Raw genomic sequence first — 27,942 nt, forward strand, 5'->3', positions numbered from 1 at the left:
GATGCACACTAGAAACACGCTTAACAGCCGGTCAGCGGCATACGATGCATTGTCTCTTGTGCCGGAGTCCGAGGAAATTCCTTCGCCACCGGTTTCAACGCCAGTGGATTCTAGCGTGGCCTCAACAGCACCATCCACTTTGCCATCATCTGTTTTATCGCCAACGTCTCCCGCCTTTCTGGCCGCCGTCTCAAACTCCATCCAGCAAGTACTTTCGGCCCAGCCGGTCGCAAGCCGTGCTAATTCTAGTTCTTCCACGAGCGTGGCCATTTCCGGAGGCGTTTCTGCTCCGCTGGCTAATCCTAGCCAACTTGTTGCCCAAGCCTCGTCTTTCGCCGCTTCTGGCGTTGGCTTTGCATCCTCTCCACCGGCCACGGCGACTCCTCTTGCTTCAGGTAGGCCAAATAATTTTGTTGTCCCTACCTTTTTGTCGACCTTCTCCGCTCCAATTCCGTCGCTCGCTCTCTCGGCATCTTCTAGCACTGTCAATGCGGCTTTTCCCTCGAGCGCCGTTAGCGCTACACCGTTGGCTCCATTGCCTGTGTTGCATCAACCGTTCGTGGTGGGCCCTGGGTTTTCCCCCGTCCCGGCAAAGTTAGTCAGATCGTGGCCGAGAGGTTCGTGGAACTCCACGAGTTGCTGCCCACGAACATTGTTCTCCCAGAGCCTGAGCCTCAGTTGCTGTTCGATGGGCGCCTTGTGTTAACGTCCCCCCGAAGAAACCTAAGCGGCGCATGGAAGATATTTCCACATGGTTGGAGGCTTTCTCTGTTTACTGCCTTATCATCGTGTCGTACTTCCCTCATCGCTGGAAAGATCTCCTGCAGTATCAAATCCTGATACTCCGCACATATCGCCAGTTCTCCGGTCGGGTTTGGTTGTCGTACGACCGAGCGTTTAGAGAGAATGGCGCGGTCACTAACCTGACAGATTGGTCGCAACTAAACAGCACGCTGTTCAGCTTTAACTCGGCTGGCTGGTCCTCGCGCTCTCCTCGCGATTCTTCGGATGGCCAAAACGAGCCTCGCGGTGCTTCTTCGCAGATCATTTGCAAATCATGGAACCGGGGTCATTGCGTGGCTCCCTTAGCGTCGTGCCGTTTTCCTCCCAAATGTGCCAGCTGTCATGGCCCGCACCGCGCTGGAGTTTGCCCAGCTGAGACACCCACCAAGCCCAGCTCGTCCTCTAAGCGTTCTCCTGACTCTCCGCCTCCCCGGTCCAGCAGCAAGTCCCGTCGTGTGTAGACTCGCCCACCCCCCTCTTGTACTGTTTCCATTATTGAGTATTTTTGTCCCTAGTTTTTTTTTTTTAGCCATGCCCATTAGGGAACCAGGACTAAATGTTGTACTTGCGGCCGTTGTCATGTTATTAAAATTGATTGTTTCGTTTGTTACCCTGTCTGTCCATCTGCGTAACTCAGGGGTTTTTGGGAGGGCTATTTAGGCCTTCTTGGGGCTGTGATGTACCGGCACTTGTGTCTCCTGTTCTTTTTCCTTCCTAGTCGGACTCCCCCCAGTTTCTGCAGTCACCCCCTTGCAAGCAGAACAGTTTGCCTGGGAGTTGCGGTTTCATCCCAACCGGCAGAAGGTCAATTTTGTGTTAAATGGACTACGCCATGGGTTTCGTTTGGGTTTTTCTCCCTCCCAAAAGCTTAAGTCCACGAAGAAAAACAAGCCATCTGCAGCTCAACATCCCTTTGTGGTCGACCAGTATTTGGCCAACGAGGTTTCCCTAGGTAGGGTGGCAGGTCCTTTCAGTGTTCCTCCCTACCCGAATCTTCATGTTAGCAGCTTTGGGGTTATTCCCAAAAGAGGCCAACCAGGGAAGTGGCGCCTCATCGTGGACCTTTCCTCCTCAGGGGGGGGGGGGGGGGGGGCTAGTGTCAACGACGGGATTGACCCGAAAGAATTCACCCTTCATTACATCACAGTCGATCAGGTGATCTGCCTAGTCTCCAAACTTGGTCCGGGGGCCTTCATGGCCAAATTTGATGTGGAGGCCGCCTACCGCAACGTGCCCGTACACCCTTCCCACCGCGTCCTTCTGGGGATGAAGTGGCGCGACCAATTCTACGTGGACCTGGTTCTCCCCTTTGGCCTTCGATCGGCTCCATTTATCTTCAACTCCATCGCAGACATGGTGGAGTGGATCCTCGTCAATTCCTACCAGATTCCAGATCTCCATTACTTGGACGACTTCATTACTGCAGGCCCCGCCTAGTCCCTCCAGTGCGCACAGAATTTGGCTACTGCTCTGGAAGTGTGTCAACGGCTTGGTCTACCGTTGCATCCTGGCAAGTGTGTGGGCCCCTCTACAGTGCTCGTTGTCTTGGGTATTGAGCTCGACTCTGTCAACCAAGTGGCACGTCTCCCCCAGGAGAAGTTGTTACCGCTGCAAAATCTGATCGGTTCTTGGCTTCCTCGAAAATGGTGCAACAGACGTGAGCTTGAATCCCTTATTGGACACTTGCATCACGCTGCCAAGGTGGTCTGGCCGGGAAGGACATTCTTACGCCGCATGATTGATCTGTTATGCTGCTTTCGGAGGAGAGATCACCCCATTCGTCTTAACCGAGAATTTCATCTGGATCTTCTATGGTGGCACCAGTTCTTCGAGGATTGGCACGGCGTTAGCTTCTGGCTCTTCCCAGGACTGCTGCCCGAGGCTGTCATTCGATGCTGCAGGCTCGATCGGCTATGGAACGTACATGAAGGGCCACTGGTTTGCTGGCTCCTGGGCTCCGTCCCAGCAGCCACAGTCTATTGCCTGCAAGGAGCTCTTCCCTATAGTTCTCGCAGCTCATGTCTGGGGACATTTTTGGGTCTAAAAACATGTCCTGTTCCGCTCTGACAACGACGCGGTAGTCCACATCTTAAATACCAGAACGTCAAAAGTGCCTTGTCTAATGCGGCTGCTGCGCAATCTGTTATTTTCCGCTGCGCGTCACAGCTTCTCCTTTTCGTCCCAACATGTATCTGGTGTTAACAATTGTAATCAATTAGCTGATGCCTTATCTCGTTTCAATTGGCAGGAATTTCGGCGCTTGGCCCCGGATGCGCAGCCTCTTCTCACGGTGGTTCCCCTCGATCTCCTGGCAGATTTGACATCTCCGCCTTAGAACAGCAGTGCTACTTCTTCTTGACCCAGGGCCTTGCCCCCTCTACGCGTCGATCTTATGCATCGGCCCAAGCTCAGTTTATCTCTTTCTGCACTCAACTTGGTAAGCTCCATTCCTCGGGTTTTCCGTGTCCTGCTGATGAATGGACGCTGTGCCTTTTCGCTACTTTCTTGGCCAAACGAATTCAGCACTCCTCCATTAAGGTCTACTTGTCTGGGGTTAGAGCACTCCACATTGAACAGGGGTTTCCAGACCCCCTTGCCAACCGTCTCCGCCTTCAGAGGGTGGTCCGCGGGGTCAAGCGCTGCTAGGGCTCCTCTTCTTCATCCCGCTTGCCTATTACTGATGACCTGATGTTACTGATTTGGCAGTCTCTGGATCTTCGTCTCCCAGATCACCTCATGTTCTGGGCTGCTTGTTCCCTTGCGTACTTTGGCTTTGTCCACATTGGCCTTGGCCGGCCCCCACTCTGCGCGGTCCACTCAGTGATGACATATCTCGCTAACAGAGGCGACGTTCCAGGTCCCTTGTTCCTCTTCCACAATGGGCAGCCTCTTTCGCGTGCTTTGCTCACGGACTGGCTTCGGCAGATCCTGGCCTCCGCGAACATTCCAGGCAACTTCTCTAGCCACAGTTTCCGCATAGGGGCTGCCACTGTGGCGGCACGCAATGGAGTTCCTGTTCACCTAATACAAGCCTTGGGTCGCTGGTCAAGCTCCGCCTATCAGCTTTACATCAGGACCCCCTCAGAGTCTTTAGCAGCCCTCTCCACTAAGCTGGCGTCTTCTCAGTGGCCATCAATCCCCCACTAGGGCTGCATCCACTTCCACTGGCTGTGGACTACCAGATCATCGGGCTATTGTCAGGCCATTTGCCCCGCAGCACAGCGAACTTGCCCCCCAGCCAGATACCCTTCGCGGTTCTTGTGCCATTTTGCTCAACGCTGGCTTAGGCTTCGCTGGTCACCCGCTTCGCCTCTTAATGCCTGCGTCTTGCTTCCTCTTCAGAGCGCCCTCAGCGTCTTGGCCTGCAGTATCAGGTGGACGTTTGCATGGTCAGGTGTGTGCTGCTCCTTTTTCCCTTTGTTTGTGTGGGGGTAGGTGCTTGGGGTGTATTTGGGGATTGGAGGTTCCAGGTCACCCTGTTCTCGGGTCCCTCCATTCTCCAAGCACCTGGAGAAAGGTTTTCCTTTGGGTGGTTCCCGCTTCCAGGGTTGCCATGGATACCTCCCCTTCCGCATACGGCTTCTGCTCCCCGCTAACCTTTCAGGCACCAGTTCCCAAGCTCATCTATCTGTGATGAGTTTAAATGTGGCTAAATATGATTTAGGCAAAGTTAGACTCAAACCAATGCAGTCAGCGGTTTCCCCTTTTACGGTACGTGACTTGCGGGGCGGCCCTTTGGAGACTTGCAGGGCTGTTGTCTCACATTGCATTGCACGTATTGTGCTACCAGCTGATCGTTGCGGATCGTTTGCTTGTACTTTGGCGAATCTTTGCGGATTCTCGCCCCTTCCCGTCCCTCCCTCTTGGTTGCTGGTCTCTAGGTAAGTACGGGTCAGGTAAGTTGTTTCCACTGATTCAATCAGTGTGACGGTGCCAGTTAGCGGCTGCTTTTGGGGGTGGTTCCCGCTTCCAGGGTTGCCATGGATACCTCCCCTTGCGCATACGGCTTCTGCTCCCCTGCTAACCTTTCAGGCACCAGTTCCCAAGCTCATCTATTTGTGATGAGTTTAACCCTTGCATAATCTTTTTGTCACACCTTTGGCAGTATTCATATTCGTCTAGTGTCAGTAGGACGATCACAGCTAATCTTCTTTACATATCCAAGAACTTTGAAGTTGAGTAAGGTGGCTCTATCGTTTGAAGCTGTACAAACTAAGTTGATATCTCTGCCTGGGAACTTGGCAATCAATAACGACCCGTTAACTGGTAGCAAAACTTGCGCATGCCAGAAATTACAATGATAATTATTGCTTAAAACAATCCGCCTGTTATAGTCTAGCCTATTTTTAATGTAGTCTATTTTAGACCCATCTATCGTAACAATTTACAAATGTGAAAGATGCGATCCTCACTTGGTTACTTGGTTTTAATGAATCTTCCTTGTTTTTAACTAGGGTAGATCGCGGGATTCGGGAGGGTGTATCATTTTATAATAGGAGGAGCTTATAGAGGCCGGAGTCATTAAGAAAGGAACGGAAAAGGAGATTAAAAGGTTACCCTAAAATGAACCTCTTTAGATTTTCAAGGGGACAGTCGTGCTGGAAATGTGCTGCGTCATTTTAGTAAATGAATATTTAAAATGGAACGCCTTAATCGTCAATCTAGTCGTGAAAATGTTACTGGCCCATCCAGCGGCACATTTTTAGTGGCCATTAGAAAGAAACACCCCTCCCCCCGGGACAGAGTAATCTCCAGCCCAGTAGTCATCATCATTCACCAACCAACCAGTCTTAAAAAAAACCTGAGAAACTAATAAAGACATCAACAACGCTTAGTCAAAGGCCTTTAGTCCCGGGGAGATACTACCTTGTTTGACCCATATAGGTATGTGCGGCCCCAAAGGGTATGGTATTTTAGCCGGTTTGGTCGTAATAGGGTGTAGATTTTGGCCATTTTGGTCACAAATAGGGTGTGGGTTTTGCACTCAAGTCTTGAATTAGGTAGGCAATTAGGTCTGAACTAGGGAACTAATTATAAGGCAGGTCTGAAAAGGGGTATTAATTTAACGTTTAGGTCTTAAATAGGGTATCGAAGTTTTCGTTGGGTCACAAATAGGGCATAGAAAATCGGAGATTTTGGTCTTAAATTGGGTAAGGGTTTTGCGAAGCGGTACGCACACCCACATCCAATTTTTCTGGGATTACCTTTCCCGGGTCTTTAGCCAATGTTCTCTTCTTTGTGGGAGACCTTACTCAAGTTAGCTTGTCTCTTGTGTGTCCTCAGAAATGAATTAGTGCAGGAAATCGTATGAATTGGAGCAGATTTACACTACGAATGATATTTGAAAATCCTCTCAAACTGCAGGAGCCTTTGTTCCAGTGTAATTTCAAAGAATTTTTAAATAACACGAGTAGTGTAAAACCTCAATTGCTGGAGCTTTCATACGATTATTCATATATCAAATGAGCCTTAATTAATGTATGAACACGCCCACATTAATTTGTACCGAGTGCAGTGGTAAATTTGCCTGCTCTCAGCTAATCACAATGAAGTAATGTTCTCAGTCCATGTACCCGGTTGTGAATGATGTAGTTGTAAGCTCGAATACCCTCAGGAGTAATTGGGTCGATAGGCTTCTTTTGATATGCTAAACTCAACTTGACAAGCTTAACGACATCAACAACAGAGATTCGACAGAGATGAATAAAAATGCTTTTCAATTTCCTTCGCTTGTGTCCTCCAGGCCTCGCTACCAAGCTGAATTTCAACTTATCAAAAGGTGTCCATTTTTTTTTTTTTGGACATGGCATGGAGTGCCTGGTGGCAGGAATAATATTGTTGATGCGACGTCATTCATAGCTGTAAGTTTGAAGTTGAACCTCAGAATAACGAAAGATAGTTCAAGATGGCTGGGTACGAGCTATAGCTGATGGCAAATGACTGAAAAGACACATCTAAGCCAGTGATTTGACTTAATTCGAGTGATTCCTCTTGTTGCTCGAGATTACCGAGTTCCAGATAAGAGAGGTTCAACTGTACACTCATCAGTAACAGACCCATTATTCATACCTATTGAGTTGGTTTTTTTTTTCCCTACCCGATTAACTAATCTTTCTTGGTCCTGGTGAATTCTAAAATACTCCTCGGTCAGTTTTAGTTAAAGGACCCTAACCAGCCTCCGCCATTTTCTAAGCCATCTAAATTATTGCCCTTGCATGGTGAAGCGAAATCTTATTGCTTTACTGAAGTTTTGTTCCTGAAAGTCTGTTTAATTACCTTTAGAAGTTTCGCAGTGATTACCTTCGTCTCGACATACTTCCACAGAATTCCACTGTGTCCCAAGTATTGCCTTCATATATCATTAAAATATAAAAGTGGCTAAACATTGCCTACATGTTTCTGAAGGCCTTTCTAGCTTTTAACATTACGTAGGGCAGTGTTGTCGTTTCATGTTCACCATTATTTCAAGGTAACTCAATTAAATTTCATTCTCCTCCCCCCCCCCCCCCCCCCAATTCCAAATGGCGTCAAACTCCCCACCCGTAATAACAAACACTGACGTAACCTCCCATTTCCCTGGGCACATCAATTAGTTAAATTCCCGGGATATGCCCGATCAGGGAGATGTTGATGTCTCTATTTCAGCGGTACATTAATATACGACCGGTATAAATTGTTGATTTGGAATTGCTAGTCCAGATTTGATGTATTTTAAGCGGTAAGGACATAAAATGACTCGTTTCCCATCGCGTGAAAGACCAATTTCTTTCTTCAAAAACTTACAAAAATCGTTTTTGATCCACTCTCTGCTCCCGTTTCGTGTGACGCAGGGGTAATACGCTTAAAATACATCTTCAGGTGACTCTGACATTGAACCTCGTAACGACGTCGTTCAAAACCTACCTCGAAGATAATTAACTGACCGACCGACTGAATTTTGTAAGAGAGAGGGTGATGGGAATCAAAACACTTTAGGGTAGGGCTTAATCACTTCATGAGGGTTCGTTTGTATGAGGAGCTGTTCAATATATTTTAGTGGCGATGGACAATTTAATCAGTGTTAGCAAAGCCGCTACTTCAAGCCCTTAAAGATTTACTTCGGTGAATAACGCAGAGGTGTTTACACTGTTCCCGTTGTTGAGACGTTTAACGAACAAAATGCGTAACCCTTACATTAAATTTGCGTAGATAATGTCGACAATATGGACGACAACAAACCATCAGTTTTCCACCTCCTCGCCTCGGCGTCCGCATTAACGACGTTCTACTGTATTTTATTTTGCCGAGTCCTCCACAATATTTTTTAATTGGTTTTATCGCACAAAATTCACTCTTCGAGTTCTCAACGCTGTCTTGGGTTTGCTGTGATCTAAGAAGCTTTGTGGCTTCCTGTAAGTTTCTGTACTAGGAAGAAATCCTTGTGAAAATATTTAGCTGATTCCTAACCTTCGGTTCGAGAGCAGGGTAGAATAAACTGGTATGAATGTCAAGATCTTGGTTCATTGTGTGAGCGTTGGTCTCCCACCCTACCCTCCCTCTTTCGTTCAACAAGGGCGTTTTGCATCCGTGTCAAGACGAGTCTACTTGCGAAACCATTCATATGAAGATTAATTTTGCCTCTGTAAGTTCATTTTCATGCAAATCAAACATTTTCATAAGGTTTTGCACGAAGACTCGTTTTGAAACAGAGGCACAAGGAAACTCAGAAATAGCCTATTTTCTTCAAAAGGCCTAGTAGTATAATAGAGACTTCACTCAACAAGCAATAATTTATAGTAATGATCTCAACACTACACTAAAAAAAGAGTGGAATATGAAACTTTCAAATAATACTGACAATACTATGAAGTGTAAATCCTTACTTTAGGAGTAATCATACATATTATTAGTTGTTTTTCACGAATCTTCAAGTTTACACTTTCAAACTCATTTCAAAGTATGACCAACAGTTCGAAAACAAACAAAAAAACTAGCTATCTATTTCTGATTTTGAATTAACGTGAAGTGTTTCAACAGCAGGTATGATCGCTACTTTCCTTGACAGCAATGACTTAAGGAGGCTGGTAACAGTTTCCAGCTCTTTTGTAACAGCTATACTTTGAAGGATGAATGCAACCACTGTTTAACAAGTGATGCTACAATAATTAAGTCCTTGCGGTTGTAGACCCATCTGCCTGTAAACAAAACATGACTTCCGATTATAAGCTCTTCCCGAATACAGGCCCCCTTCTAGTTAAAGCGAGATAAATAAAAAAAACATTTAGAAATGAGCTACAGTAGTGTTGATCGAAATACTTCTTTCATGTACTGGCCGTTAAATTGAACTTTAAAACATTATAATAAATCGAATACATTTTATTTTAACTAGAAGGGGGCCTGTATTCGGGAAGAGCTTATAATCGGAAGTCATGTTTTGTTTACAGGCAGATGGGTCTACAACCGCAAGGACTTATGAGCGGAAGGGCTTATAAGTGGCACTTTACGGTACTTGGTTTATTTTCTTGAATCATTTTATTTGCTGTGTTTGGGAACAAGCTTTAACTATAGGCATTTTCCCGATACTGAAGAGATTAATCAAACAAAAGATACCATTATCAATATAAATAGTACCATTTTAAAAAGCTGAACTATAAATCGTAATCAGTAACAGAACTGAACTGAAGTTGTATTGTTAGTAATAGTAATTAGACTTGGTGAAATACAGTTCGAGGAGTAATGGGGCAAGAACTTCTAATTCGACAAGCGCGTAGCACGATACGAATTTGAAATCACATTGCGACTATGATGAGTAATAGTAACTGGACCGAGTGGAGTACAATTCAGGGAGTAATCGCGCGAGTAATTTCAAAATTGGACTAGCGCGAAGCGAGAGGCCGATTTGAAACTAAGAGCACGATTACTTCTGAATTGTCCGACACGAGGTCCAATTACTAATTAATTGTATCCATAACAAATTTCGAAATTAATAAAGTCTTTTGAGAACTTCTTTTGAGCATATGCTTTGAGCAAAAACGTCTGTAGCGCTTTCCACAAGTCTAAAAAACTGTAGGAAACATCATGGAAGCCTTTAACGCGCCCGATTACGTGACAAATAGGTGCGCAGAGAACCAACAATCACAATCGAGAATTTTGACAGATACGTTTACTCTCTGAATTGTACGACACGAGGTCCAATTACTAATTAATCGTATCAATAACAAATTTGGGCATGAAGAAGCCCCTAAGAGCTTTTTTTTTTTGTTTGGAGCGAAAAACCCAGGAGTAATTTCCATCAATTTTACAAACACCTGGGAAACATTAAGAAGGAAGATATAGAGCGCGCGTAGTTGATGCGCGAATGGCGTAGCTGTCCAATTTTTTGTATCCGATTACAATTTGGGTGTACACAGGAGCCATAATCGGGGACGGAGACCGTAAGTCTCGGGATTCGCACGCACTTATGATATGGGACAATTTTTCTATTTTTAGAACAAATTGCGCCATCCCGACGTCATATATCCGCGCGGATTCACGCACATGTCGGGGGCTCTCGCGTGGATGTTGTCACGTTGCATGATCAAATGGTGAGAGTTGAGAGATTCTCTTGCGTATTTTTCACAGCGATGGCAGGGAATAAGGCAGGGAATACGAACCAGGGCGCTTATATGTAGTTTTATGCTCTGAGCTAACGGAAAAGTGGGTTTTTCAGGGTCGAAAACAAGACTTCAATCTCGCGCTGGGAATGAATAATAAGATCTGCTCACGCTAGTTGTAAGCTTACGCGCGGCGTCGACAAAACCGGGATCGGACCGGACCGGACCGGACCGGACCGGACCAGACCGGATCACGGATCGGATCACGGATCGGATCACGGATCGGATCACGGATCGGATCACGGATCGGATCACAGAAAAAAAAAAACGTTTTAAAGCAAAAAAAATCAAATCGTTTATAAGATAATAATAAATAAAAAATAAAAGTGGAAAACTAAAATATGTTAAATAAAAATAAGAATCCCGAATTTGACGCAATGACATGTTAATTACAGAGAATGACAAGAGGTCATTTAAAAAGCCACACAAGCGCCTGATTTACGACGAATTTAAATTGTAATGAACAGGCAGATGTAGTTATATTTGAACGTTAGTTGGCTTGAAGCTTGCGTGAACCTTCCATTCTCGTTTTTGAAATTGTTGTTAGTATCAGTAGCTAATTCCCGGCTACTTTTTCGTGTCAGATGTGAGCGTTACAGTTAGCGTTACAGTTAATGAGAAAGCTTACCTACGAAAGCTTAAGGACATGACTTGCTTTAAAGGAGCTACGTCACGATTTGCGCATCTTGAAAAAACTAGCCTAGTTTTTCAAGTTCGTCATTTGCAGTCCTCGTTAATCTTTGCCATCCTTAACGATCCTCATTCCGTTTTCATTTGTTCTTGCCTCTTAAGTGCTTTCTATCCTAGAACACGATCATTTTAAGGTTTTATTCCATATAAAGGCAACTCTTTACGACCCTAAAAATGACTTTAAAAATCGTGACGTAACTCCTAAAATGTTGTCTATTCTCGGGTTGCGTTATCCTTCACACTATCGATGTTATTCCTATATTTTTTTGTAAAACAGCCGTATTTCCTTGAAATACAAATGGTCTGTTTCGTATTATTCCAGAACGAAATATCGTATTCCAAACTCACATCTTGTAAAAGTATAGACTTGTCTCAGAAACGGAAATTGTTTGAAATCATCAGGTGTTTAATATTATTAGTGTTTTTAGTTTTTGTTTCGATTCATACGTTCGTCCTATTATTACCATGCTGACGCGTTTTATGACAGTTTACCTTTGATGCAAGCGAATATACGAAATATCATTTATCTGAACTGCGGAGAAAGATATGAAGACATGATTGATCATCGCAATCAAAACCCAACAGCCTAAAAAAAATTCATCTGTGACCAGCTCCAAGTTGGCTTGATATTATAAAAGAATAAAGGAATATCACACCTGAATTGAATGAAACGTTCTGCTCACAGTAGTCACTCTAGTGTAATTTGCTCAACAAAATTTTGAATTTTGAATCTTGAATTTTGAATTTTGAATTTTTTTTCCTTGATCCGATCCGTGATCCGATCCGTGATCCGGTCCGATCCGATCCAGATTTTGTCGACGCCGAGCTTACGCGTATGTTTTTGCGTTTTTTCTGACTTAAGAATATAGCAAGAAAACTCTCTACTCTGGTATCGCGTTAATTTGTGAGTTTCTCAGACAATGGTTCGTCATAACAAAAACCTGGTTTGATGGTTTCTTATGGTTTCCGCTTGTTTGGTGAGTTTGCAAAAGTTTTTGACTGAAAGGAAAGTCTGACGCGTACAATTAGCTCATTTGCATAGTGCAGCTCGTGCACTTTCAAGTCCAAGTCGGTGTTTTCAATTGTCAACAAATCTTGAAAAAGATTTCTTTCGTTATCTTTTGTGCTGAGATGCTGTAACAAATTTCACGAACGCAAAAAAGGCTTGTTTCTTTAACATAAGCATAGTGAAGTTTTACACTGCGAAAATGAAAATAGACAAGGAGTTTTGATAACTCGATCAACCAAATCGAAATCGTTATTCCAAGTTGATTAAAGAAAGCGTCATCGTAACTTTACTGATTATTTCTGCTTTATTCACACATTTTCAGCTTAGCTTTTAATATGTTCTCAAACATTTATCAATCTTAAACATATTTAAAAATTGTAGAGTTATTGTTTGAGTTCGATGTACGCTTTCACACGAAAGTGCGGCGGAAGTACAATTTGTCATGTTTACTGACTGTACAAACCACGCATCGGCGGGCGCTCTCATTCATCGACAACAGAGAATTTACTGGATTTTTACACGAATAAAACTGAGCAGTATCTACGGACGTAAAGTTATTGGGCCTTGATGAAACATCAAGCGTTGTTTACAATTCAAGCGAAACTCAAACTAGCACTGAATTATTTTGTTTTACTTTTCAGTCGCGATAGACTGACAAATTCCTCGCAAGCGTGTGGCAAGAGGAACTAGGAAACTATGAAGTCCTGAAACTCTGCTATATCTAAATACATCCAGCTAGTTTTTTGCTGTGTAATGGAAAAGCGGTTAACCTTCAACATATGTGAAATTTAAAGTGGAGTAATATACAGCTCATGTACAAGAAGCATCCGTCGGAACACAACTAGGTCAGCGATATATATAAGCTTACAGCGGAACATACCTAAATTCGACACTGTCTTACTTCACTCAAACTGGAGCAGCTTACGACGAAAATACTTAAGCAAAATTCCAACAGACGTAAACGCGTTGAGTTGTGGGCCAAAAACATGAAAAATTTCGGGAATTTCGGACGCCATTTCCCCCGCGCGGCATCCGCAAAAATTCTCGCAGCATGTACGCGCGTGTGCCGCAGGCGATGGCGCAATTTGTTCTAAAAATAGAATTATTGTCCCATATCATAGGGACAACCCCAATTCTAGAAATGGCGAGCGCTTCCGGTCTCCGTCCCCGATTATGGCTCCCGGTGTACACCAAGTTATCGTCCGCTAATAGAGTATTTTCACATGACGTCACGGCAGCCATAGCAGTGTTTGACAAAACAGTCCGCCGCAGCGGCCATGTTGATGTACCAAACCAATCCTGTGGGAGTTGAACTCTTTTCTCGTGTAAACACTTTCTATGGTTCCAAACATTTGCATGGCAGCTGACCACGTAAATGGAAACGCTCCATTACGTGACAAAGAGTCTCGCCGAGAACCAATCACATTTGTGCATTTTGCAAACGATAGATTAATAAATTTTGTTATAGCTTTGATTGTACCGTAATATCCTAACGGTAAAGTCTGGCCTATGAATCTCGTAAAACGTACGGCTCTTCATTCCAAGTGTTTCATTAGCAAATTCTCGGTCTCAATTTCTTTAAAATTGTTTGGAAGCACAAAATGCAAAATGCTTAAGGTATCAGTATATCCAAAATGACCAACACGCTTTAGCGGCGCATTACTATCAGTTGTTTAACAAAAAGCGAAGATACATTCATTTTCATTATTACCTTTTTACCGTCCAATGGAAAAGGCTTAGGGATGCCGTAGGCTGAATTGTAAACAACGAAAAAGCGTGGTAGCATGCAACCCGCTCGAGAAAATCAGAAAGGAAGTCATCGTGGCTTCTGCGTTTATGTCTGATTCTTGCCGTTCTTCTTGAAAGGTTTATTTTCTTCTTGAAAGGTTTTTATTTTCTTCTTCCCTTTCGCTTTCCTTAATCTGTGCAAAAAAATTTCTCCTCTTCAAATTACGATCCATCGACGCTTGCGGCTACCGCCTCGGCCCAATTCTTACTGAAAGATTTTGACGCCTTCTTCCGTTGGAGTGCCTTCTTCGCATTAGAAAAAGAACACGACCTTTCGTGTTCCTTCTTTGACGGCATGAAAAGTATTAGCTAACAATTTGCCAAACCAAAAACCGTAGAACTACACGCGGAAGACCCAACACGAAATTCTCTCGCAACAGCGAACCCTTTGTGCACGTGCCACATGACTTTTACTCTATCCCACAACTGAGTGACAACCTGATGACAGCTATGAATTAGAAGCAATAGACAGAAAGAATCGAGTTTCATTCATAACTTTGTTAACCATAAATTTTTTGCCGTCAAATTTTGTTTCAACTGAAAAATCTATCAAAAAATACCGAAAATTGAGTACTTTGGAATATACTGATAACTTAAGAAAATTGAAGTAATGTAAGGATACCCATCGCACTTTGTAAATCGTTCAGAGTATTCTGCAAAGTCTACTTCTAACACGGCGGTGCTGTTTTTGCTCCATAACTCCTGAAGGTTTGTTACTCTCAGAGAACGGTGGTAGCGCAACTGACACCTGCTCAGCAGTAACCATGTTTTCAAGGGCATTTCAGACATCATCATGGGGTGGTTTCACCTTTTTTCTTCGAATGTTTGAAGCACCATGATGAAACTCCTTGGCCTTTTCAAAGTCGCCTAACTGTTGGTAAACAGAACCCAACTTACTGTAAGTTGTTGCAACATCGACATGCTCTGGTCCGAGCTTCTTCAGCTGAATATTTAGAGCACGATGCTGAAACTCCTTGGCCTGTTCAAAGTCGCCTAACTGTTGGTAAACAGAACCCAAGTGACTGTAAGTAGTTGCAACATCGACATGCTCTGGTCCGAGGGTCTTCATGGAAACATCAAGATCACGATGATGAAACTCCTTGGCCTGTTCAAAGTCGCCTAACTGTTGGTAAACACAACCCAAGTGACTGTAAGTAGTTGCAACATCGACATGCTCTGGTCCGAGCTTCTTCAGTTGAATATTTAGAGCACGATGCTGAAACTCCTTGGCCTGTTCAAAGTCGCCTAACCGTTGGTAAACAGAACCCAAGTTACCGTAAGTAGCTGCAACATCGACATGCTCTGGTCCGAGGGTCTTCATGGAAACATCAAGATCACGATGATGAAACTCCTTGGCCTGTTCAAAGTCGCCTAACTGTCGGTAAACACAACCCAAGTTACCGTAAGTAGCTGCAACATCGACATGCTCTGGTCCGAGCTTCTTCAGTTGAATATTTAGAGCACGATGCTGAAACTCCTTGGCCTGTTCAAAGTCGCCTAACTGTTGGTAAACACAACCCAAGTTACCGTAAATAGTTGCAACATCGACATGCTCTGGTTCGAGCTTCTTCGGTTGAATATTTAGAGCACGATGCTGAAACTCCTTGGCCTGTTCAAAGTCGCCTAACCGTTGGTAAACAGAACCCAAGTTACCGTAAGTAGCTGCAACATCGACATGCTCTGGTCCGAGCTTCTTCAGTTGAATATTTAGAGCACGATGCTGAAACTCCTTGGCCTGTTCAAAGTCGCCTAACCGTTGGTAAACAGAACCCAAGTTACCGTAAGTAGCTGCAACATCGACATGCTCTGGTCCGAGCTTCTTCAGTTGAATATTTAGAGCACGATGCTGAAACTCCTTGGCCTGTTCAAAGTCGCCTAACCGTTGGTAAACAGAACCCAAGTTACCGTAAGTAGCTGCAACATCGACATGCTCTGGTCCGAGCTTCTTCAGTCGAATATTTAGAGCACGATGCTGAAACTCCTTGGCCCGTTCAAAGTCGCCTAACTGTTGGTAAACACAACCCAAGTTACTGTAAGTAGTTGCAACATCGACATGCTCTGGTCCGAGCTTCTTCAGATAAATATTTAGAGCACGATGATGAAACTCCTTGGCCTGTTCAAAGTCGCCTAACTGTTGGTAAACAGAACCCAACTTACTGTAAGTAGTTGCAACATCGACATGCTCTGGTCCGAGCTTCTTCAGTTTAATATTTAGAGCACGATGCTGAAACTCCTTGGCCTGTTCAAAGTCGCCTAACTGTTGGTAAACACAACCCAACTTACTGTAAGTTGTTGCAACATCGACATGCTCTGGTCCGAGCTTCTTCAGTCGAATATTTAGAGCACGATGCTGAAACTCCTTGGCCTGTTCAAAGTCGCCTAACTGTTGGTAAACAGAACCCAAGTTACTGTAAGTAGTTGCAACATCGACATGCTCTGGTCCGAGGGTCTTCATGGAAACATCAAGATCACGATGATGAAACTCCTTGGCCTGTTCAAAGTCGCCTAACTGTTGGTAAACACAACCCAAGTTACTGTAAGTAGTTGCAACATGGACATGCTCTGGTCCGAGCTTCTTCAGTTTAATATTTAGAGCACGATGCTGAAACTCCTTGGCCTGTTCAAAGTCGCCTAACTGTTGGTAAACAGAACCCAAGTTACTGTAAGTAGTTGCAACATGGACATGCTCTGGTCCGAGCTTCTTCAGATAAATATTTAGAGCACGATGATGAAACTCCTTGGCCTGTTCAAAGTCGCCTAACTGTTGGTAAACAGAACCCAAGCGACTGTAAGTAGTTGCAACATCGACATGCTCTGGTCCGAGCTTCTTCAGTTTAATATTTAGAGCACGATGCTGAAACTCCTTGGCCTGTTCAAAGTCGCCTAACTGTTGGTAAACAGAACCCAAGTGACTGTAAGTAGTTGCAACATCGACATGCTCTGGTCCGAGGGTCTTCATGGAAACATCAAGATCACGATGATGAAACTCCTTGGCCTGTTCAAAGTCGCCTAACTGTTGGTAAACAGAACCCAAGTCACTGTAAGTAGTTGCAACATCGACATGCTCTGGTCCGAGCTTCTTCAGTTGAATATTTAGAGCACGATGCTGAAACTCCTTGGCCTGTTCAAAGTCGCCTAACTTTTGGTAAACAGAACCCAAGTAACCGCAAATATTAGCAACATCGACATTGTCAGGCTCGTTCTTTTCTAGAAAAGTCTCTAAAGAATATTCATAGTATTTTCTTGCCGAATTAAAGTCGCAATGATGTTCACAAGTTTGGCCGAGCTTCAACATCTCAATTCCAGTTTTAATGATGCGAGGAATGTTTTCATTTTCAATTTTCATAATCAAGCATTTTAAATGCGAAGCAACACGTTTGGTTTTTACAACAGCATCAATGTATAGCCACTGATTCTCTGGTAATGAATCGTCTATGAACTGGCTGAAAGCTGTAATTGCCCCACTCACGGCTTCGTGCTGCGCACTCTTAGGATATTCCTTTATTGAGGACTGGATAACATCACGCACAACCTGATGCAGGCCAATGTAGATGTCACCATCCTCCTCTTCAAGTAAAATCAGGGAACATCTTTGGAGCCTCATGATGATCATCTCTTTATCTTGAATTTCTTCATCTACAGTGAGAATGTAATTAATCACGATGTCTTGACTAAGTAGTTCGGGTGCGCACAAGGAAAGGAAATTGAGCGTGTGATTGATGACTTTGTCCGATTGCACAATTTCGTTAACAGCTAATGTTGTTGCTTCTGTCATGGATTTTGGGTAGCTTGGATTGGTGTCAGCAAGAATGGTCTCAGTGGTTAAACGCTGGCCCTTTCCTATTTTCTCTAGGTATTCGTTCCAGCCAAAATGTGAGGTTTTGCTCTGTCGAAGTTGCTTAACATAGGTAGCGGCGCTTGCTAGTGCAAGAGGCTGGAAGTCTAATGCTTCGGCAACCTTTCTTTCCATATCGCTGTCGGCGATGCCTGAGAGATTGGCTAATAAAGAACCGGCATCGTCAGGCTTCATACCCTTTTTCACAGAGATGTGACCAATCAACGAGCTTGGTAATGGGATCGACGCAGTGTCCTGTGTCGTTATGAGCAGTTGTCCTCTTGCCCACCGCTCGTTTCCGGGTCCTGGCAAATGAATAAGCACTTGAGAAATGCTTTTGACGTTATCAGCTACTAGTAGCCACGACGAGTAAGAAGTAACTTTTGTGCTTAGCAGCGCCTCCAGATGGATAATCTTCTCGTCTGCCTTCAAATCCTTGGATTGAAAGATGTTTGTGACTGCATATTCCGGACACTTCAAATGGCGAGCAAACGAGAAATACGATTCCAGTAGTGTGTCTAGACTTTCAGCATTTAAAGTCATCACAAAAGCATTAGCGTTGGGATCTTTTTGGGCATGGTCGAAAAATTGCCTCGCTACCAGACCGGCCAGCTGAGATTTACCACTTCCAGGATTCCCGGAGATGTACAGGTGACTTAGGGTTTTTTCAGCAGCCTGCTTAAGCTTTTTGAGCTGTTGCGTAATTTCAACTACCTCACTGTTTCGGCCAGCGATGTCGTGTGAAGGTTTCGGGGGAAGAATGCAAAATGAGGGAGTGTCATTTTGTAATTGATCCTCAAGGACTTGTAGTTGCTCTTCTCTTTGCTGCAGCTGATCAACAAGGTCCTGTCGTTGTACGTCTTTGATCTGTAGCTGATCCACAAGAATCTTTCGCTGGTCTTCATTTTCCTCGAGTTGATCTTCTAAGCTCTTTCGTTGTTCTTCATTTTCCTTTAGCTGATCTTCAAGACCCTGCCGATGCTCTTTCTCAACATGTAGTTGATTTTCAAGGCTCTTTCGTTGTTGTTCCCTTTCTTGTAACTGATCTGTAAGGTTTTGCCGTTTTTCTTCCTTCTCTTGTAGCTGGTGTGCAAGGCTTTTTCGTTGCTCTTCGGTTTCCTTTAGCTGATCTTTAAGGCCCTGTTGTTGTTTTTCTTTTTCCTGTAGTTCTTTGTTTAGGTCCTGAACTTTGTTTAAGATATCTCTTAACTCCTCTGTGGGAAACGTTGTCTGGTTTGCGAGGTCTTGAATTTGCACAGTGGAAAGACCGAGTCCTTGAAATGCAGCACGAACTTTGCGCATAGCATTTTGAAAGTCTCCATCTGAGAGCTGGCCTTGTGGCATATGAGCAAATTCTTCATTCCGAAATCTTCTGAGATCATCCACACTTGATTCCACAACAGGATTCAGTGTGTGGCCAATACAATCAGAGAAAAGAATAGCGTAAAAGAGCATGGTACAATCCCATTCAGATCTATTTCCGTTGGTCATGGTTTTCAAGAGATGCGCATTTCGTCTTTGGTTTCTCGGGGACTCCGCGTTGTAAAAGTCCATTCCATTCCGCGGCTCGTCTTTCCATTCTCCCATTGTTGCTGTGTAACGATTGTCCCATTCTTGTTTGAAGATTGATCGGAGATTTTCAGGTAGAATATCAGTGGCAACATAACAAATCCTATAGTAGTTCAGTTGCTCTGAAGTGTATTCTGATGCAGTGGCCATTTTTTAGTCATTTGGAGTTGGAACCCTTAGTAAAAAGTGAAACTCTTCATTAGCAAATTACACAACCCATAACCAACCTATATCAGCTTAAAAAATTGCAAACAAATCTCTGAGAAATTTGTGTTTATTGCCGAGTGGCCATCAATACAAATCATGATAATGTCCTGATCTATATCAAATATCCCTCCCTCGCCTAAAGTCGAAGGAAAAGTGACCAAGAAATCTGTCAGCCAAGTAGACGTCGACGTACGTTTGATTTGCAACTGTTTGATACAGACGGAAGATTCGAGTCTGGAGTGAGTGTTGTACTCTAACTGATAAATTTGAACTCACCAAGAAACACATCTGATCTACAAAACACAAATGTGACATGCAAATCGAAACAAGCTTGAGCGATGGATGGAGGTCATTGTTGCAGCTGTTGAGAAAGTACAAGATCCTCGAGCAGATCGGATGGAAACCATTAGCAGCTTCTTGACTTGATCAAAAAGGTGAGCTGTCTGAAATCGCTATTTTGTTTTCCCTTTTACTTTTGTTTTGGTATCATAGTTTCTTTTACTGTGGATAATAAAATAATAAGGAAATCTAGTGAGAGGGAAGTTGTGTTTTACGGTTTTGTTCTTCGGCTGTAAATGGTAGCGATATAAGAATATAGTCCAACATTGAGGTTAAAGCTAAAGAATAATCCAATCACAGTTTTAAAATAACTAACGGTATTTTTACACCACTGGAAAAGTTGAAAATTTACATGGACATGTCAATTTTAATTTACAGTATGTAAATCTTGATTTACATTCTTTGTAAATTACAATTTACATGTTAGGGTTTTGTAAAATAAAATTACAGGAAATTTACAGCTTTTAGTACAGCATGTAAATGTTCTGTAAATAGTGATTTACATTGTCTTTGTCGACAATGATCATTTGAAGAACATGTAAAAACCTGTAAAATATTTTACGCACTTTTACAGTATCTGCCTTTGTAAAAAACATGTAAATTGCTTTGCTAAACCATGTGAGGAACGTGTAAATAATTCAAGCGAATGCTGTAAAAAGTCTGGAAATGTTATGTTTGTAACCCTGTAAAAACCATGTAAATGAAAAAAGGGGGCCTGTAAGAAACATGTAAAAACCATGTAAATGAAAAAAGGGGGGCTGTAAGAAACATGTAAAAACCATGTAAATGAAAAAAGGGGGGCTGTAAGAAACATGTAAAATCCATGTAAATGAAAAAAGGGGGCCTGTAAGAAACATGTAAAATCCATGTAAATGAAAAAAGGGGGGCTGTAAGAAACATGTAAAAACCATGTAAATGAAAAAAGGGGGCCTGTAAGAAACATGTAAAAAGCATGTAAATGAAAAAGGGGGCCTGTAAGAAACATGTAAAAAGCATGTAAATGAAAAAAGGGGGCCTGTAAGAAACATGTAAAAACAATGTAAATGAAAGAAAGGGAGCCTGTAAGAAACATGTAAAAACCATGTAAATGGAAAATCTAGAAGTTGCACGGGTACGACACCGCACTAATTAAGCTGTCTTCTTGTGAACTTTCCGCGCATCCACAACGACAAAATAAAACTAGAATTGTTACTGCACATGCAGGCGTCCCAAGCTTACGTCTCTAGAAAAGAGAAAAATTAATTCTCGGACGTACGTATTTATTCATGAAGGACCATGAAAGCGTCACGTGTTGTGTGAGTTCAAGACGGAAAGAGCCCTGGTGACCGAATTTGAACTGACGCGGAGTTAGGTTAGGCAGGGAACCATAAGGGACACCCAACGACCGCTCTCTCTCGAATGCTTTTCAACGCTGTTTTAGGCTATCTGGTGTACTTTCAAAGCTCTGTAGGTTAATTTTAGGTTGCGCAAAAAAAATTTTATCTGTTCGGTTATTCTAGAGGAGCTTGAGTATTCTCGAACTTATTAGGGCTTTTTTGTCCATTTCCCGAAAACGTTAGGTCTTATCGCCTTTCCGAAAATGATAGCTGACTTTTTTTCGGTACCCAAAATGACATTTTTAACAATCCGAAAACAACAAACATTAAACTTCTCATATCGCGAAAGTTCGAGGTGACAGTTGTGCCACTGAACCGCTGAGAATGAACGAAATATCATCGATTTAGAGCGTTAAATATTCCGAAACATGAACATTCTACAAGTAAGATAATACAACTAAGTCTGCCCTTGCATGTTCACTGTTTCTTTGTTTTTTTGTTTTTTTGTTTTTTGTTTTGGTGATTTCTACCGTTTTGTGCTTTCATTGCCATCACTGTTATCCCAGTCCCTTTATAAGAGCATACCAGCTTTGTGAGTACCCGATCTCCAACAAGCGGGAATCAGCGGTCTTCATGTTAGGTACCAGGTTCTCTCGGTTCTCCCGCCATGTTTGGCAGTTCGTTGGAACTTACATCGAACTCGAGCTCTCTTTTAGCGGGCCAAAATCCACTCTACCTTCGCTTCGTCACCGTGCACGGTTTCAAGGCAAAGTTTACCGTTACCCAGAAGTTGAAGATAGCGATTACAGGCAACAAAAACGACAGGTAAGCAAGTTTTGCATAAATTGAACGAGCAGAGTAAAGTAACGTCAAGATACGTATACATTTCGTTTTGCCTTTGGTTGTGAATGTGTCATTATCAAGGAGAAGTTACATTGCTTGTGGAATCGACTTTTGTTGATGTTTACCTGCCGTGCATAAAGAGCTTTATTATCTGTTATTATCTGTTCTCGATAACTGAGCATGAGCATGCGACATTTGTTATTGGCTTATATGCACCTCATGATTCTTTCTGATGCATGCTCTTGTAAGGTTATGTTGCCCTCTGATGTGAATGCTAGTAAGCTAAAATGTAATGTGCCATCTTCAGCAGAGAAATTTCTCTTATGCTAGAGTAAGTATTCTGAAGTTACTCAAGTGTCTACAGTTGTACCTACATGCAAGTTACAATATGCTGTTATACACAACTGTACATGGACATTGCACCCACTGGTGCTGATACTGTAGTAAGTTAAATGTTGTGGTATTTTCTTTCACAAAAAAAAACACTATGATACTTTATAAAGAGGTATACATGTACCTCAAACTGTTGTGAAAACTACACAGGACTTGAAAAAAAGGAAGAGTAACTTGCCCAGGCAGGAATATCTACTTGTCTTGGACGACACAGTATAGTCAATCGATTATTTCATAACAATCAATAGAAATTAGTCAATGATATCAGAAATCAATAAAAGGATTCGTCATGAGTCATCGATTGTGATCAAATTTTCAATAACCATTATCAATTTTGCTGATACTAGCTTATCTTTTAAGCAACATTTAATAAGAAAGAAATGAACAAAAGATTTAAAGTGAAATATGAAATCATAAATACAATTGCATAAAAACACAACATTGTATCTCGTAAACAGAATATTTTGCTGGCATACATGTATCAGGGACTATGTTTTGGGGGTTTTTGGTAGTGCCTTTGAAATCTACATAAAAAAGTTACAATCAAACATTGTGTTGAGGGACACAATTTTTCTACAGTTTAGGTGAACTAACAAAGAGAGACCAACTTTCAATTGATTCTCTAATGACTGATAGATTTGGTAAAGTCAAACTGATAACTTAAAACTTTTCTAGCATGTGAGTATAAATTTCATTTCATTGATCAATAGCACTGATAACACTTACATTAATTTCAATTTATTGATTTATATCAATTTATGGATCTATTTCAATTGATTGCCTTACCCTGGGATGACCAGACAGCACTTTAGAGCCCTGTCACAGCTGTACATTTTACTTGTATGAAATTGGGCTCTTACCAAATACATGTAGGTTTCATGCGTCATGCATCTGTTCATGCATCTGTAGCAGGGCAGGAAAAAAATTGTAAGTCACTTGCCCAGTGGGCCAGTCAATTTCAGTTTTCACTTGCCCCACTTAAATATTAGCGGCCAGTGTGGTGGCCAGTAAGGAAATCAGAGGACAAATGCGAATGAAGTACACTCGGATTCCAAACTATTTCTTGCTTTCAACCTAGTAATTAACTAATCTTTAGGTCTTAAGTTTTGAAATGGAATGACTGGAAATTATCATTTATCAAGCTGGCATTTTTAGTCAGACTCACAAGACTACTGACGCTACATTGTAATTTCACTTGCCCACTGGGCCACTGAACTTCTATTTTCACTTGCCCAAGAGCAAAATTTACTTGGCTGAGGAAATCAGACCTGGGTTTTTTCTTGCCTTGAGTTGATCACAGATATCATCAAAATGTGGTAAAAACAAAAAATAGTCACATAAGCCATTACCAGAGTGTGTCACAGAATTTGTGAATTTTTCAGGCGTGTGTCACTGATGTTTTTACCACATTTTGATGTCTTCTGTGATCTATTACTGAACAGATGCACGACAACATAGAATCTGTCTGCTTTGTAATACATAACAAAGAAACAAAAACAAACTTTTATGACATCATCTGTACCTTTGTCCACCAATAGAGCATAAGTGTACGTAAGAAACAATCAAATTGTGCCTGCAAATAACTCGACTTATTATTTAAACATTGTTTGATAGGAGTTTGATTTATTGTGCATGAATATTACAATGTAGGAGATAGTAAACATTGAATAGTTACTGCCACAGATTTTGAGTTTAGTTCTTCTACATCCTCTGACATTCAGTGCCTTCCAATCAGAGATGCAATTTTTTTGTCACACAGTAGCTACAGATGAAGATGTAAGATCTGTTTGATTGATGAATATTCAGGGCTCAAAACAATGGCCGGTCAACGGGCAATGTCTGGCCAGAGTGGTGACTTGACCGGCCAAAAACTTCACTCGCCGGTCATGTTGACCAGTCATGTCATGTTGAGACGGTCACGTTGTTCATTCTTGAATAAACAATCATATCCCCAACTGTAAATCTGAGAGTTTTTATCTCTTTTTTATTATGACCTCTAACGGAAACACACACCAATGCATACATGTATCTGTTCAAACGGCTAAAGACCATTCACTTGCTGTTTGTCATGCATTCAAGATCGATAGGAATGCCATTCGAGTGACTGGGGTTAAATCTGTTCAGAAAAATATTAAGCCAATCTTTAAACGGTCTAGCAGTGACTGGAACAAACAAACTATATTTGTGGGTTTAATTTGGCTCACATTATGTGTACTTGATTTTTTCGTAAAATATCTTGACCAGTCAGAAATGAGACATGACCGAGCTAAAATTACTTTGGCCGGTCAACATGACCGGCTACAGTCCGATTTCAAATGTCACAGTATAAATTGGAATGATAAGAAACAAAATAATAACTCCAGTGTAAAATTTGCTGATTGATATCATACACAGAATTTGCTGATTCATACTCAGCCATAACTTATCTTATTTAACGAAATGTTTTATGTTACTTGTAGGATGAAGTAAAATTGAGAGTGGTCAATACATGCATACTCCTTGGCATTGATGCTTGATCAGGAAAAAATCAGCCACTGAGAAGTCTACAGTACCTATAACTCTATAAGGGGTCCAAGGTCCATTTCTTGAAGGCCCTGGAAACTTTTCGGGCCCACAAAGCCATCTTTAATTGAGCTGTGTCTAAAAACTAAGAGCTGTGTATGCCTGAAACTTCTTGTGTGAAGGAAACCTCTGTTCATATTGAGAATAAGCGAATAAAACAGCTCTGTAAGCATAAGATTTCAGATTTTGGTATGGCTTTCTGGGTGCGAAAACTTTTTGGGACCTTCGAGAAATGGGCCCCTGGTGCATTACAGTCTAACATGGTGATCTTCAACACTTTCTGGCATAAATTCAACCACTTTAAACATTTTTAATGCTTTGAAGTATCACCTACACTGTACCTGTGTTAGTGAATTAGCATTAAATTTGAATATCTTAGATTGCTAGGTTGATACTTATTGTTCAATACAGCAGCTATAAGATTTCATCATAAAAAGCAAAGGCTATGTTTACATACATGTAGTACCAGAACAATAATTTATTAACTTATGATGTGTTATGCGAACTATGGTACTAGATAGGCCTTTCAATTTCAACAGGTCCCTATGAATTTTTTTTTTTACAGTACAGTTTTTTTTTTATCACAAAAAGAAAAAGTAAAATTTTGAATATTGTTTACAGTGAATGTTTTGTCAGGGGTCCAAAATGTTTGTCCTGTTTGGATTCCGTACAGTTTTGGAAAAAGAAGGAAACTGTGACTTTGTAAACATAGCCTAAAAGATGTCAGAAGCCTTGTTTTATGTTATGCAATGTAGTATTCCTTTGGCATGAATGTTTTTATGATGAATTTAAAATGTCAATCTCTATCTTGTGGTAAATGTTTTTTCTCCCTATTTTCTGTTATTTCAAAAGAACAATTCACTCTATGAAAAAAGTTGATCAATATTTCACACTTACATTGCAGTAATTTTCATAATAAGGTAAAGGTAAAGTCTGCATATGAGTCACGTGGCCCAACAGACTGGAGCTTATCCCGCTTTCTGTAGCAGGAAGCGACTAGGACTATTTCTACTCCCCCTGGATGAGATGCCAGTCCATTGCAGGGTTACCCCACCATTAAACTCGCTGGTACCCACTTATTCACCTGGGTGGAGAGGCACTGAGAGTAAAGTGTGTTGCCCAACAACACAACAGAATGTACCTGCCTAGGGCTTGAACCCGGACCGCTCGATCAGGAGTTGAGCGCACTACATGTAACTACAAGGCCATCGTGCCTCCCACATTTTTCATAATAATTATTAAGGCTAATTTAATCCTGCATTAATTACTTAGTAAGAAAAAAAAAACAGTTTATTCATTCATTTTATGACAAAGGTATTATCATTATGTTACATTTGACTTTGTGAATTTAGTATATATTTAAGACAGGTATCCATTTGCAAACAATTTTAATTGAGTAATACACCTAAATTGCAAAATTTTCACTAGTTGTAGCTGACAACAGTATAGTTCTTAATCATTTTATTATTTATGAATTAAGTAGAGTTGAATATGACATGGTTTTGCACAATCTTGAAAAGGTCTTGAATTTTAGTAGTCTTCTTGAAAAGTGCTTGAATTCGGTTAAAGGAGCTCAGTCATGGTATTTTAAAATATTTTGGCCATGCACAAAATTACATTTAAGTCGTCTTGTTATAGATAGAAAGAAAAGAAAACATGTTTTATTTGTTGCAATGTGTACATTGTAAACCTTATTCATGGCATGTAAAAACTATTTGAATTTTACTGAGTTTGTTCTGATTGCAATAAATTTCTGATTCTGTATAAATTTGCATGTTTTCTACTATTATAATTAAGGTCCACAAATTTGATTACAATAAAACAGTACATTCCATGCATTTTTCTTCAAGTTATTATTTACAAGTTATTAATCGTACAGGGTTTCTCCCTCCCTTTTTCGATTTACATGTTATTTACAGGCTCCCTTTTTACATGTCCAGGTTATTTCCAGGCTCCCTTTTTTGATTTACATGTTATTTACAGGCTCACTTTTTCAATTTACAGGTTATTTGCAGGCTCCCTTTTTCAATTTACAGGTTATTTACAGGCTCCCTTTTTCGATTTACATGTTCTTTGCAGGCTCTCTTTTTCAATTTACAGGTTATTTACAGGCTCCCCTTTTCAATTTCCATGTTATTTGCAGGTTCCCTTTTTCGATTTCCATGTTATTTACAGGCTCTCTTTTTCCGTTTACATGCTATTTACAGGCTCCCTTTTTCGATTTGCAAGTTATTTACAGGCTCCCTTTTTCGATTTACACGTTATTTACAGGCTCACTTTTTCAATTTCCATGTTATTTACAGGCTCTCTTTTTCCATTTACATGTTATTTACAGGCTCCCTTTTTCGATTTACATGTTATTTACAGGCTCCCTTTTTCGATTTACATGTTATTTACAGGCTCCCTTTTTCGATTTACATGTTATTTACAGGCTCCTTTTTTCCATTTACATGTTATTTACAGGCTCCCTTTTACGAGTTACATGTTATTTACAGGTTCCCTTTTTCGATTTACATGTTTTTTATGGGCTCCTTTTTTGATTTCCATGTTATTTATAGACTCCCTTTTTCGATTTACACGTTATTTGCAGGCTCCCTTTTTTGATTTACACGTTATTTACAGGCTCCTGTTTTCATTTTCCATGTTATTTACAGCCTCCATTTTTTTTATTTACATGTTGTTTACAGCCTCCCCTTTTTATTTACATGTTATTTACAGTATTATGGCAGCCTCCCTGTATTAAATTTACATGTTATTTACGGGTTTCCAGGTTGAATCACAAGAAATTTACAAGCTATTTACAGTATTTGCAGGAACAGTTTACATGTTATTTACATGATCTTAGCCCTTTGCTTTGAAACATTTACAGTGTTTTCTTCATCATTTACATGTTTCACTTGAAATATTTACATGTTTTTTACATGAAACCTCCAAAACATGTAAAAGGGGAAAAATCATGTAAATTAATCTTTACAG

The 27,942-nt window shown here is 41.5% G+C and overlaps 2 protein-coding genes, 1 long non-coding RNA gene and 1 pseudogene across 4 annotated transcripts in view; 3 read left to right on the forward strand and 1 right to left on the reverse strand.

Moving 5' to 3' along the window:
- The first annotated feature begins 1 nt into the window (after position 1).
- LOC149115638 (uncharacterized) lies at positions 2-1,296 on the forward strand (annotated as a pseudogene).
- Positions 1,297-1,977: 681 nt separating this feature from the next.
- Positions 1,978-3,930, forward strand: LOC149115639 (uncharacterized). Its single transcript, XM_089285707.1, has 3 exons — positions 1,978-2,209; positions 3,032-3,336; positions 3,490-3,930. Exons 1-3 carry the CDS (start codon positions 1,978-1,980, stop codon positions 3,928-3,930), a joined length of 978 nt encoding a protein of 325 aa, XP_089141833.1.
- A 4,608-nt stretch (positions 3,931-8,538) lies between these two features.
- Positions 8,539-27,942, reverse strand: part of LOC149115640 (uncharacterized) — a 37,142-nt gene continuing 17,738 nt past the window's right edge. Inside the window, exons 2-3 of one of the 2 annotated variants that reach the window (XM_089285856.1) lie at positions 19,790-20,014; positions 8,539-19,481 (exon numbers count right to left, since the gene is read on the reverse strand). In XM_089285856.1, coding sequence (XP_089141982.1) covers positions 14,684-19,456 — 4,773 coding nt within the window. In that variant the 5' untranslated portion in view covers positions 19,457-19,481; positions 19,790-20,014 and the 3' untranslated portion in view covers positions 8,539-14,683. The remainder of the gene's footprint in view (positions 19,482-19,789; positions 20,015-27,942) is intronic. The other variant, XM_089285855.1, reaches the window with a different exon arrangement.
- LOC149115641 (uncharacterized) lies at positions 21,776-26,621 on the forward strand. Its single transcript, XR_016206243.1, has 2 exons — positions 21,776-21,993; positions 24,864-26,621. It is a non-coding gene; the product is annotated as an uncharacterized LOC149115641 (long non-coding RNA).

The sequence above is a fragment of the Orbicella faveolata genome, unplaced genomic scaffold, assembly GCF_042242905.1.
Source record: "Orbicella faveolata isolate gen_17 unplaced genomic scaffold, um_ofav_v1 contig_13, whole genome shotgun sequence".
NCBI classification, from domain to species: Eukaryota; Metazoa; Cnidaria; class Anthozoa; order Scleractinia; family Merulinidae; genus Orbicella; species Orbicella faveolata.

Excerpts from the sequence above, each read along its gene's own strand:
- LOC149115639 (XM_089285707.1), top strand. The coding sequence starts at position 1,978 with ATGGCCAAATTTGATGTGGAGGCCGCCTACCGCAACGTGCCCGTACAC. Across the intron at positions 2,210-3,031 it reads GGACGACTTCATTACTGCAG|GAATTTCGGCGCTTGGCCCC; the intron begins GCCCCGCCTAGT and ends TTCAATTGGCAG. Across the intron at positions 3,337-3,489 it reads TTAAGGTCTACTTGTCTGGG|TCTCTGGATCTTCGTCTCCC; the intron begins GTTAGAGCACTC and ends CTGATTTGGCAG.